Source organism: Megalops cyprinoides, chromosome 23 (genome assembly GCF_013368585.1).
Source record: "Megalops cyprinoides isolate fMegCyp1 chromosome 23, fMegCyp1.pri, whole genome shotgun sequence".
NCBI lineage: Eukaryota > Metazoa > Chordata > Actinopteri > Elopiformes > Megalopidae > Megalops > Megalops cyprinoides.
The window spans coordinates 2,837,722-2,850,626 of NC_050605.1; the positions used below are offsets into that span (position 1 = coordinate 2,837,722).

The window sequence follows — 12,905 nt, forward strand, 5'->3', positions numbered from 1 at the left end:
CACATGGCGAGTAGAGCTACTGTAGATATATATAACAATGATAACAGTGAAGTTTCACATCAAGGGAAAATGGTTATAATGTAGCTAACCAGTTACCTAAGACATTTTCTCTATTTTGTCGATTAACATTTTGCTGCCTAGGTAAAGTAGGCCATGTCGAGTGCCGCTCCCGCTGAAAAGATGTAGTGGCTAACTAACGTTAAGATACCTTGGTAACTATGTCTAGCCAGGTTTATGCCACATTTCTAGCTTGTAAGCCAAATTTATTGGATTTTCAATGCACTAGCAATGGGCCTAACATATGCGCTAGATATGGTGCCCATTACCTGGGCGAATACAGTGGCAAAATTATTTAAAGTTACCTTGCTGACAAGCTAAACTTTTGTTGTAGATTTGGTCAATCAAAAGATAGCTACCTAGCTAGCCAATTTCGCTGCAGCTAGCTGCATAGGAAGTACAAACCTAGCTTGGCTGCTAAAAATATTGTTTGTATGTAAAGTTCTCTCAGACGATTAAGTTAACGTCACGAGATAACACGACATAACGCTAAATAATTCATCCATGCTAGCTACACCAGTTTGTGGTTTGTTAGCTGGTTGTGATAATCTGTAGCTAGCTAGCGTTCACTAACAGCTAATGGGCTAACTTTTCATGTCGCCAAACACAATTTGTATAATTTCTAGTTACACCTGTTATCGTCATATTTCCCTTTCCCCCCACTTGTAACCCGTGTGGTGTTCTGGATGGATCCACCGTGTTCATGTGAGCTGAAATGCACTATAAAAAAACACTATATTAGGCGGCATGCAAATAGAGAAAGACTTTATATAAAGATTTTCTATCCATTTATATGCCCCTTTTCCACCCGCAGGAAAAGTAATAGCTCTTCTCTCCCTCTCTCATAAACGTTTTATCAACTAACAGCTTCTCTCCCCGTGGCTGTTCAACGAGGTCAGAATTTGACTTGGAATTAATTTTCCTAAATTCCCTTTCAATGAGCAAACTAAATTCAGCGTCTCACACGAATAGACCGCTCAGTTGCTATTACAAATTCAATGGAAAATAAAGGACTTCGTTCGTCGAGTATTTTAATTAAAATACTCTAGTGTGAGTACGGCCACGAGTATGTCCAACGCGTTTGTCTCTCTGTTAACGGTTTTGTTACAGCTGGGGAAAAAAACATGAATACTTGAAGGGGTTCATAAATACATGAATCTAAATGTCTTTATTTCAAAACACAAATGACAAAGCACTGCAAGTTTTGTCAAATTCAAGCCAGTACAAAATGTGGCACATCAATTTTACAGCATCAAGCGTTACCTCCTCTGCCCACGGAAAATCATAAAGCAGTTGGCTATAGTGATTAACCCGTCTAATATCCTATCACTGACTACATCAAGCTGCTCTGTTGCCTAAGAAAACGCCATCATACATAAATATATCAGCTTGGAATGCAACATTAACTCTACTGATAACTTCCTGAATGTTCCACACTTTACTTCTGAATGTTTTCTGGATTACATTTTTTTAAAGTACAACATCAATTTCTACCATTTACTGCATCTGCCAAGAGGCATGTACCTGACTGACAGAGCAATCAGTGTAAGCATTAAAAGCCTAGAGGGTAGAGAAAGTCCTTCACCACTCAGTGTGCATCTCTGACTGGTTCATATTTTGTGGTTGAGATCCATCCGATATGGTCAGCTACTAGTGTTGAGCAGCTGGGATAACTTGAGTCTGCCAAATCAGACAGACAGAGAATCACGGTCTGGCGCGCAATTTTGGAGGGATCAGCCCCGAGTCTCACTGGGTATTGTGTGCGATCAGATCACTTCTACTACCTGCAAGGACTTGAACTGATTCACATCAGATGTCTCATGTCTCTCCAGTCCCCTGAAACACATCACACAACAAGCGACCATGCCACATTCTACCAGCAAAACGGACTTTGGCTGCAAATAAATCTGCTACAAATGTTTACGAAAAGGTCAATATGTACAGTTTTATTACTTCTTTGCCTTTATGAACACAATTCAGCAGTACTGGAAAATAAAAAACCAAAAAGGAAAGAAAACATCAAAATAGACTTTAGTTCCAAAGTAGTTAACACTTACAAAAAAATCCCCCCAAAAATAAACTGGAGCACAACCTCAGATTGTAGTGTCCATTTAATGAAGATTTCCATAGAAACAGCTATCACTGGTGGCACGGCTCTGGAAATGACAGAACATGTATCCTCATACTCAACAGGTCAATACACAGCTCTTCCAACATGCTGGTTCAACAACAGTCCAAATGCCTGATGAAGACTATTGAAAAGAGTTGCAGGACTGTCAGAGCGTGACTTTCGGAGAATAAATACATTTATGTGCCTTTTAACAGTTCTTGCATGAATGGAAACCCTCATTAAATAGGCAGTACAGTGAAAGGTTACTATGCTGTTTTTTTCCAGACAAATAAAATAGAAAGTATGCATTCCGGGAGGGTGACAATGTCGTTTCATTATTCTCTCATTTCACCATCTTCCTCCTCTTCTTCAACACCTCGTATATACAAGACGTTGTTGCATCTGTGGACAAGAAGGGCATCTTATGTCCCTGTGAAGTAGCACAACCCAGTATCTAGTGTGGAATTCTTTTAATGTTTATAGTTATGTTCTCTGCTGTTCCAGCACTTAAGGAGACATTTAAAGACATTTTATTTGAATGTGCTAATGCTAAGAACAATACAGCTCCTGTTAAGAGCAAATAATATCTGCCAAATCTGGGAAAGACCCTTCAATCTGAGAGAAATCAAATTGTTCTCAAAAAGCCAATAAGGATACAAAATAATAATAATATATTATATATTATAATAATATTGACCAGCTAAAATTATTCAGCACACTGTCAACTAACAAGTTAAATGCGTAACTGTCCTAAGCTAATAGAATTTTACGATGTCACATAAAAACACCCATCTTCCTGCGTACATGTACATGCTACATGTAGATGGCCACTCCTGGGCTCTCTAAACTTCTCAGGATAACTCACCTGACAAGTACCTCCCCCAAATGGCCAGCCAATGCTCCGTCCACATACTCTTCAGTATTTGCCAGCTTTATAAAGAAATAACACCATACTATGTAACTTACAAGCAGTAACAAACAGTAGGTGATGTTTTTTAATCTCAAATGTGACTAAGGTGCAGATATGTTGTGTAGGGTTGCCACTGCTTGTGACGCTGTTTCTGTAGTCTTAACCTACAGCTCATTCCGCAGATATCTGTTTCTCTTTCTTTGGTCCACTATGTTACTTCACTTTGTGAACCAGAGGCAGAAATCACTAAGCAGCATGGTATGTTTCAGTCCTCAGTCCAGGTACCCACACACCTGCATGTTCATGTAGCCGTCCACAGACACCAGGTAGCCTTTGTACTCCATGCCCCACTTCAGCTTCACCATCACCGGCTTGCCTGTCAGACCATTGAGGAAGGGCTTCGGGTTCAGTGGCAAACTCTGAAAATAAAGGAAGCATTGCGTGGTTCGTTAGCTGTCTGTAGTTAGCATTTAAGATAATTAACCCATTTAAATTAATAGTGAGTAATAGCACAGCTAGGAGACCCTTTCACACACACTGGAGACCCTTTCAATGATTTTCTATATATGGCCCAGATAGTCAGCTTGACGCGCTCCATTTTGAAGGTTCTGTCTCAGCCAGTATCGAACATTTCTGATTTGCTGGCTCATAATGAACTTTCTTGAAGGGGTGTGGCCTAAAACAGGATATCCACAGATAGCACAGGAACACAAACAGCACTAGGACTTCCTGCTTCCAACCAGAACCTCCTAGACAGAGGAAAAGAACTTTCCATGGCACTTTCACATTTTAAGTGAAACCTGTTCTGAATGATTCACAGTAGCTGAATGAAGGCTCCTGAAACTTTATTCCCAAGCTTTCAGTCCCATTTCGGACAAGGGTACACATAATGGGAAACTTGTACACACAAGCAGGTTTACAACCCGCAAGAGAAAGACTGCGGCCAAGGCAATGTTCCAGCCTCAGTCTCAATGCACAAAATGAGAGTGTATCATTTAGGAGGAGCAACACCTTCCAGCAGCCATAGCACCACTGTTATGTTCTCTTGGCTGATAGCTAAAGGTAAGTCAGTCTAGGCTTAGCAAGTGCTTGGGTGGGAGGCCTCAAGGGAAAACCACATTAGGAACAGACATGGTTCTGGTGGGCCAGCAGGGGGCAGTCTTTCCTATGGAAAAAAATCAGCTGATGCAGTCACCATTATTGTGCAAACTCGTTGCAATGTATTATCCACAAAGGTGCTGAAATTTGTTAGTGGTTGAGATTCATAACACCTGGCCCCTTCATTGTAAAGCATTATTATTATTACCACCATCTGAGGCAAAGAGAGGGATTTATTTAGCCAATTAAATTGAGGACTGACCAGATTAACAGACGGGATCTTTTTTTTTTGTTTGTTTGTTTTTTTGCAAGATTAGGACCTTGTCTTGATATCTTGTCCGAGAGACAGACTGCATTGGTGCATTGGCCTCCTGTTAGGTCCAGCGGGAAGACTGTCCCCCAGTGATTAACCAAAACCACCTCCACGTATTTTCAGCAACAAAGACAAGAAGGTGGTGTGGCCAATGGCCCTTCACTTCTCCGTTAAAAACAGCCATTGAAAGAGTGGTAAATTGCGGCATTGTGCGTTTAAACTACTCTCGTTCAGCTAACACAAATTAGCAACCATCCATTTCAAACTAAGTGTCGTGTCGAAAAGAACCCTCACCTCCAAAATTGTTATAATTAACCAAGACTGTACTTGTCCATGCAAAAGGACATGTTGTCATTGTTGTGTAGTTTATTTTAACGCTTGTAACGACAAGAATGCAATATTATTCCACAGTTGGTAGAAGTGACTGAACACTGCTAGTTAGTTAACATCAATAGACAAGGGAATGCACAAGGCAACGTCTGCATCAGTAGGGTGTAAGCTATTAAACAGAAATTTATTTTGCATCTTAGGACAGGACCTCTTATACTTCTAATAAAACTTACTATGGTTTTAAAATAATCACATCCTCTATTTCATGGTTATAATACTATTTTTAAATACTACTGTCGTATTTACTATTCTCTTGTAAGTTTGTGCAATAAAATCTATAGGATGAATAGCTCCAAGAGCCTGTGATTCTTTTGTTTTCACAAACCATCGCAAAGATACGATACCTGGGACCCTTACTACATTAATAAACAGTGATGTTATTTTAATTGGTCAGCAAGCAGTCCATTCATATAGCTTGCTACGAACCCACCCAGTTCTCTAACTGGACACAGACGCTGAACCCTTGAATACTCGACCAAACTAACGTTACCTATCTAGACGGCGCAGTTAGCCATACTGTCACGTTTTAGCTGGCTAGCTGCCTCTCAGCATCATCATTCCCGCCTATTGACACTGGCTCAGCTAAACTTCTGCTATTAGGTCGAACTAACTATAAAGATCTCATATCTTTGAACTCTAAGGGTGATGCGAAACGTTAAGGCTAGATAAGCTTAACTAGACAGAGATTTAAGAAGTGTCATAAATCTCAACAAAGACGCTACTACTGTATGTTCAAAATCAGGCCTAGCTAGCGAGCAAGCTGCCGATCGCAGGAACCAATGAATGAATGGACAGATGGTTATGTACAAAGGCGGCGTAAGCAGTCGATTAAATCCCCAAACAACGTTCAAATTTGCATTTCTTGCTAAAACTTACCATTTCTGCAGCCGACTTTTGAGGTATTTAACGCGTTTTCTTACACCTGATAACCAAACAAAACACTTTTCCTAAAGCTCACACGCTGCTCAACGGTGACAGGAAGTGACTTGTTTCCCCGACCTCTGAACTCCCCTCAGGGTTGCCAGGCTGCATGATAAATCCCCTATCGCTTATTTAAGCTGTCTGAAGTGGAACAGCATAACTGCGTTTAAAATGATTTAACTCTACACTAAACACCCATTTTTGTGTACAATTTTTCCGTTTTCTCTGTATAAAACAACACAATCTTCCACAAAAAAACTAATTGATACCTGATTATTTTATGAAGCTTTCTGTTAGATCCATTCTCATTTTCAATGGCCATTTCATTTTTTGTCTATTATGTTTGCTAACATCCGATCAGTAGTGGACGTAAGTGGGGGATACTGAATTGCTGAATGTACCTAACCCCTTGTTAGCCCTCGGCGAAAAGCATGCTCGTGCAATATTATCTAACAATGCAATGCGTTATTATACTAGGAATGTGACTGGGCTGGATTAAGGATGGAACGTACCAGCGTGATAGAGATTTTGGGATCTGTTTCTGAATCTCATCAGCACGCATCTGCACACAGCCTCCGCAACTTTCTGTTGGGGAAGGAATGTGCTGGAAATTTGACCACTATTTATCCATTCGATTTTAAAATCCCCTATCTACCCTGGCAACGCCGTATTTCGTTCCAAGAGGAAATATGCTGTGATTGGTCAGAAAACCAACCATGTGTTTGGACCAATGATAAAGACACAAGAGTTGCTTTCGGTAATGCGGGAAATATTTAAAGCGCAAAAGGGCTATTGCCTTTGATTCCGTTTAATTTCCTACTCTAAAATTATTATTCTGCACAACAATTCTTCTTATTATTCTAGGATTGTAGAAGGATCGGAGATTATTTTTACATTTTTTTGGACAACAACAGTATTATACTGCAGTCTTGTTCATCTGTGTTTATGGATTGGGGCCATTTTCCGTATTTCCATACCATTAACAGTTTTTAAGCATTTCAAACACTTGGTTAATCTAAACGCATAACAAACACAGCTTTGCAGAATTGCACTGGGTTTTATTTTATGTGTAACAATTAAATGAACAATTCTCGTGCACCATCGGTGTGTTGTGGAATGTTCTTGCATAGTTATTGTAACAGACTCGAAATGGGAAAGAAAAATTGGAACATAAAACATGGCTACAAAAGAGCCTATGAAAATGCATCTTTTGACAATACATGCATAACTGCTATAAAGGCGACTGTTTTTTTTTTATCACAGTATAAAATTTTTGCTCAGTCAATATGAAGATCACCTATAGGAAGGAACCGAGCTGGTTTGTAGCGGGTCATGAAGAAATCAGTAAAACAGACATTTTATTGGCTTGAACATTTTCCCAGTTTAACCAGAACATCGTCATGTAATCTTCAGAGCCCATGTAGCTCGCCGTGATCGTATAGTGGTTAGTACTCTGCGTTGTGGCCGCAGCAACCTCGGTTCGAATCCGAGTCACGGCATTGTGGAACAATGTCACGGCAAATGGGCTGGCTTTTTGGGACGACAGTGTTTTGTAAAGGTAAGAAACAGAGCTCGGACTGCAAAGGTTTCCTTGCTGACTTCCAGATGGCTTACTGCTGTGGCCAACATACTAAATTAGCCGGAATAGTTTCAGGAAATTTTCCATATCCGTAAATGAATAATCTGTTCGTAAATAGTTTCTCTGAACTCTTGAAGAATTCTTGTTGAGCAAACGTTATGATCTTCATACATTTTAAACATTTTTACCCACGATACTGGAATACTAACCACACGGTTTACTCACCCGGATATACCCAGTTTAATCTGACACCCATAGGTAATTCAAGAGTAACCAGTGACTGACAGCAATATCACACAATAATAACCGTAAATATTTAATCTGCAAACAGTTGTAAATTTTTGAATATCTATGTCATATAGAATGGGTTCGGCTTTGCTTAAAAACCTACTACTGCAACTACGTTGCAGTGTGACTACATATTTAAGTTTGATAGAAGAGTTTCGACTATGGCCACAAGGTGACAGTATTTATCAGCGCCCCTTAAAAAGGGCACTTGATTGTGTATGATCGTACTGCCAGTATGTCTTAATGTAACTGCATTATATTTTTGCAGTGTTACACATTTATGGTCTTGTTGCATGCTTTGAATCCTCTGTATACGTTCAAACGTACGAACGTTCAAAATGTTATCCGTTCTTAGTGTATGAAACAGAAGCTACCACAGATATTCTGTTATGACTATGCATTGAATTCCTGCGTGTCTTCTGTCTAGGAGGGGTTGCGGTTAGTAACAGGAGGTTCCGGTGCTGTCTGCGTTCCTGTGTTGACTATGGATGTTCTGGGGTTTTTTCCTGACCACGCCCCTTCAAGAATGTTTAACATGAGTCAGCGTATCAGAACATGCAATGAAAGATACAAAACATGTGTGAACACTGTAAACCTTCAATATCTAGGTAGTACCACGATGACTGTATGGTCCATACGTAGTCCATATGCATTGAGCCCATAAACCATTGATCATAAGGACACCAGTGTCCTGTGTAATACAGGATAGTTACCATGGTTACTCATGCCAGAGTAAAAAAAAAGAGAAAAAAAGCTGGTGGCACACATTTATTTGGCCAGTAAAAAATGTCAAGGTGGCTGCATGTAGTACGTATCACGAGTTTATGCTAATTTATACACAAAGAAGATAAATAAGGGAATTCAGGTAACATATATGCAAACAGAGACCTGCCATCATAACTGACAGACCAATCAACAATTGACACATGACTTGTTCCCTGGAATCTACTAATACAGCTGGGCCTTTTTTTAAACCAGAGCAATTCAGGTAACATACCTTCCTCAGGGTAAAGCAGTCATGTCTTCCAATTCACTAAGGACAATGCGAGTTGAGGCCACTGCTCCAACCTGTTGCCATAACTGCTGTCCCGCACAGTTGTTCAGGCCACTGCTCCACACTACTGCTCTGACCGCTGCTCCACACTGCTGCTCTGACCACTGCTCTAGACTCTAAAATGCATCACTTGGGCAAAAGCAGAGCTGCTGTCTGTTATCATTGTATTCTATGGCATTGATCTTCCAAAGTTTTAACTGGCAGCAGTGATGTGGCATAACATGCAGGTTTAAGATGGAAGCTTACAAGCAAAAGATTCCAGGATGACTGCAGGTGTGCCCTTTAATTGAGCCACTTAGCCCGACCTGCTGCAGACAATACTCATACTGCATAAATAGATACTGTGTAAAATAAAAGTAGCTCTGAGTGAGTATTTCTGCTGAGTAAATAAACAGTAAATCCCAAAATAGCCTGTGCTCAGAATTTCTGACTGTTGCACTTGGTGTGCATGTGGACCTCTCTTTCTCAGTACAAGAGCCACTGGGTCAACAAAGCACCGCAACAAGGCAACAGTGTAACACAGCAGTAAGGAACAGGGCAGCCCAAAAGCTTCTGGTTTGTTTCCCTGGTAGGGTGCTGCTGTTGGGCAAGGTTCTTAACCTAGACTGTCTCAGTAAATTTCTAGCTGCTTAACTGAATAACTTAAAAAGTGTGAGCTATGCAATACACTCTAGGTAAGAGTGTTTACCAACCAACTGTAATGTGCTAATATAAGGGCTTGACAGGGCGTGTGTACAGAGAGCCATCTCCATCGGTACATATCAGCCTGAGCTCAGCGCAGAACAGGGCTGTGCACAAGGTGACAAGTCTAAGAGGCGCAGGAATAACAATCACACAGCGTAAGTGTTTGATCAGCTGCTTTGAAGGTAGGCCTCGGCCCCGTTTACTGTCGGACAGGAATCCCGAGAGGCCGGAATTTTCCAGACCTCTCAGCCGAGGCCTTTTTCGCATTCTTGTGTGTTTCTCATTAGGGTTGGGAATTGGGCTGGCTGCGCTCAGCGCTTGGGGCTTCCCGTTGGCTTTGCTCACCTGATCTCATGATCTGAGAGGTTATCCATTCAGCAGTGATCGCTCGCTGTCAAGCTTTTTTTTTTTTGAGAGAGAGAAATTTTGCTTGAGGTCCTTGTTTGAATTTCTGAGTCATCCAAACTGAAAAGTCGAAAAAAAATACAACAGCTGTGATCCGGAAGATGTACTGAAACCAATGCTCTCTCTTTACCAAATGGTCTCAAAGATTCATACACACATCCAAGTGCCTGGTAACAAATAATGAATAATGACAAAATAAATTAGAGCAGCTTGAAAACTGTCTGTTTGAAATACAGTGTATGGGTATTCATTACATTTTTATCTCTCTGAACCCAATCCAGTGTATTCATAACTGGATTGCATTCACATCTGGAGCCAAGCAAAGTTTTTTTTCAATTTAATATTCAGACTCAAACATGCTTAAACATCACTGTAATATAACACATCATATCTCACCAAACTTTTATAAAATACTCTTTACTCAAGACAATGGAGAGATGATGCCTAGACTAGTTCTATACTTGTCAGTGTCTAGCAATGTCTGTTCATCAAAGTGATGTGGGGGTTTGATGGTAGAGACTCAGTGAATGTCTTGCTTTCTTCAGGGTGTGAAGGAGTTCATTTAGTACAAAGTAAATGTGATGCAAAAGCAGAGTGGGAAGGATTAAAAGCACAGGTGAAAACCTAGCCTGTAAGATCTAAGGGGAAACAGGACTGCATTGCTTCAAAATAAAAGCACCTGCTGTTTCTCAGATAATGCCTATTGACTTTAACTGACTCTGAATTGAAGTGTTTCTGAATTTCTCTTCACCTCAGAGGTTACATAATAATAACCTTGGTCCAACAATTTGGAACTGACTTCTAAAACTTACAATGATGCAGTCAAGCACTTCCAGAAGGGAAAGCTTTTGGCTTTGTGACAGATCTGCCCAGGAAGATGTCATCTATCCGTAGTTAATTCCTCCACAGTAAAAAAACTACACCTTGACATTGCAGGCTGGTTTCAGAATGAACACACAGATAATGCATTCCTCCATAAAAACACGAAAGGGAAACAAGCCCAGATTGATTTATCATGCATAGAAAGGCTTAGTTTAACATTGCCTCATTGAAATTCAGCTCACACCTCTGTACTGCGGACAGCAGGCGTTCTGCAATGAAGTGCAAACGCCTGGCTGGAATTGGTTCCACCTGTTCAGCACAAAAGTCTGACGAGGGGAGAGAGGACAGTGAAATGGGACTGTCAGCCACTGAGTGAGGATCAAGTCTCACATATGGGTCTTAGGTAGGGATCTGACAGCTTTTGGGCAGTGAGGAGATAACAAAAACAGTCCAATACAATCAGAATTGAAGTGTGTACAAATACAGAGGCAATCATGTCAGTAACAAACACAGAGTTATTGTGAGGAAAATTACAAAATCTCTTTTGTAGCACAGACATTTTATTGAGCAAATGCAGGCTACTTCATTTTATTTTAAATGCACTGTGTAAGTCACTCTGGATAAGAGTGTATGCTAAATGACAATAACGTATGTACTGTATGATTGACATTTGTCTTAGACAACAAGCCCTCTGTGAAAGACACAGGTTAGCTAGCTGGTGTGTGCAACTGCTGCACGAAGTGACACAAGGTGTACAGTGGCATGCAAAAGTTTGGGCACCCCTGGTCAAAATTTCTGTTACTGTGAATAGTTAAGTGAGTAGAAGATGAACTGATACCCAAAAACCATAAAGTGAAAGATGAAACATTCTTTTCAACATTTTAAGCAAGATTAGTGTATTATTTTTGTTTTGTACAATTTTAGAGTGGAAAAAAAGGAAAGGAGCACCATGCAAATGTTTGGGCACCCCTAGAGATTTGAGCTCTCAGATAACTTTTACCAAGGTCTCAGAACTTATTTAGCTTGTTAGGGCTATGGCTTGTTCACAATCATCGCTAGGAAAGGCCAGGTGATGCAAATTTCAAAGCTTTATACATACTCTGACTCCTCAAACCTTGTCAGAACAATCAGCAGCCATGGGCTCCTCTAAGCAGCTGTCTAAGCAACTCAAACTGTGCATCTCCCATCCAGTGGAGCCAGTGGCACAAAAAAATGACTATGAGATGGAGCACAGAGGCATCTCGATCCTGGTGAGGCACCTGCGCTGGTGGCTGTCCAGATTGTGGCTTATTGCCGACGGGCTGTGATTGCCCAAAACATCTCTGCAGGTCAGAAATCGCAGGTTGCCAGTACTGAAAGAAGGCCGGTAGCGCCAAGCTAGCTTACCATCCCTTCCAGGATACAGATGGCACACAGCCTTTGTTCTCCTAATAAGCTGGTCATATTAGATCCAGCACTCTGCCAGACTTGACATTACAGCTTAAATCACCTCATCACCTGTGCCCAATCAGCTCCCTGACTAATGAGGCGATGTGGTGCTTATGCAACAGTCAAATTCACTGCAGCGTAACATGGCCAGTCATGAATGATCCATTCATAAAACTGAAGCCAAAGCACTTAAATGACGTCTGAGGTCTGCATAGCTGGTTGTTTTGAAGGCACAGATGAATCACTGGTGCGATACAACTCCTCCTCTGCTTAGAACACGCAGCAATAACAAAACGAGCTCACCACATGTTGTGCGTCCTGTGTCTATTCTTGTCATGTGGCTGTCTAGTAAAGAGTTTGAGAGGCAGTGGGTGAGGTGATAAAGGTATCATATGGCATGCAGGCTCAGGGTTGTTTTCTGGTCTGTTGACCTCCACAAGGTGGCACCGCTTTGCCCATGTGTTTGACATTGGCAGACTCTTAAACTTGTCCATCAATTGGAAAAACACCTGACTGTAAAAAGCAAACAGCATTCTAGTGGGATTCCTTAGGAGAGACATGGGATGGAGGGGGCGTGGGATGGGGGGATGACCAGAGCAACCTATCTGCCTCAGAACCCTACCTGCAGAGAGGGAGAAATTCGGGAGGGTTAGCAGCATATGATTTTTTTACTGGCTTCTGAAGTGTTGCAGCCAATCAGCTATAAGCCCATATACTGGGACAGACAGGGATCACCTATGGGGTCTGCGTGAGTGTGTGGGTGTGTGTGTGTGTGTGTGCGTGCCTGCGCATACATGACTGTATTTGTGTGTGTGTGTGCGCGCGTGTGAATGTGTGTGTGCGTGT

At 41.2% G+C, this 12,905-nt stretch overlaps 1 protein-coding gene and 1 non-coding gene across 2 annotated transcripts; one reads left to right on the forward strand and one right to left on the reverse strand.

Annotated features, from left to right (window-relative positions):
* Window positions 1–1,259: 1,259 nt before the first annotated feature.
* On the reverse strand, window positions 1,260–5,870 carry snrpf (small nuclear ribonucleoprotein polypeptide F). Its single transcript, XM_036518048.1, has 4 exons — window positions 5,755–5,870; window positions 3,371–3,496; window positions 3,033–3,097; window positions 1,260–2,569 (listed from the first exon to the last, which is right to left on the reverse strand). Exons 1-4 carry the CDS (start codon window positions 5,755–5,757, stop codon window positions 2,503–2,505), a joined length of 261 nt encoding a protein of 86 aa, XP_036373941.1. The 5' UTR covers window positions 5,758–5,870; the 3' UTR covers window positions 1,260–2,502.
* A 1,356-nt stretch (window positions 5,871–7,226) lies between these two features.
* On the forward strand, window positions 7,227–7,298 carry trnah-gug. Its single transcript has one exon. It is a non-coding gene; the product is annotated as a tRNA-His (tRNA).
* The last annotated feature ends 5,607 nt before the right edge of the window (window positions 7,299–12,905 follow it).

Excerpts from the sequence above, each read along its gene's own strand:
- snrpf (XM_036518048.1), bottom strand. Across the intron at positions 3,098-3,370 it reads ACGGCTACATGAACATGCAG|CTGGCAAATACTGAAGAGTA; the intron begins GTGTGTGGGTAC and ends TTCTTTATAAAG. Across the intron at positions 2,570-3,032 it reads TTGGGGGAGGTACTTGTCAG|ATGCAACAACGTCTTGTATA; the intron begins GTGAGTTATCCT and ends TCTTGTCCACAG.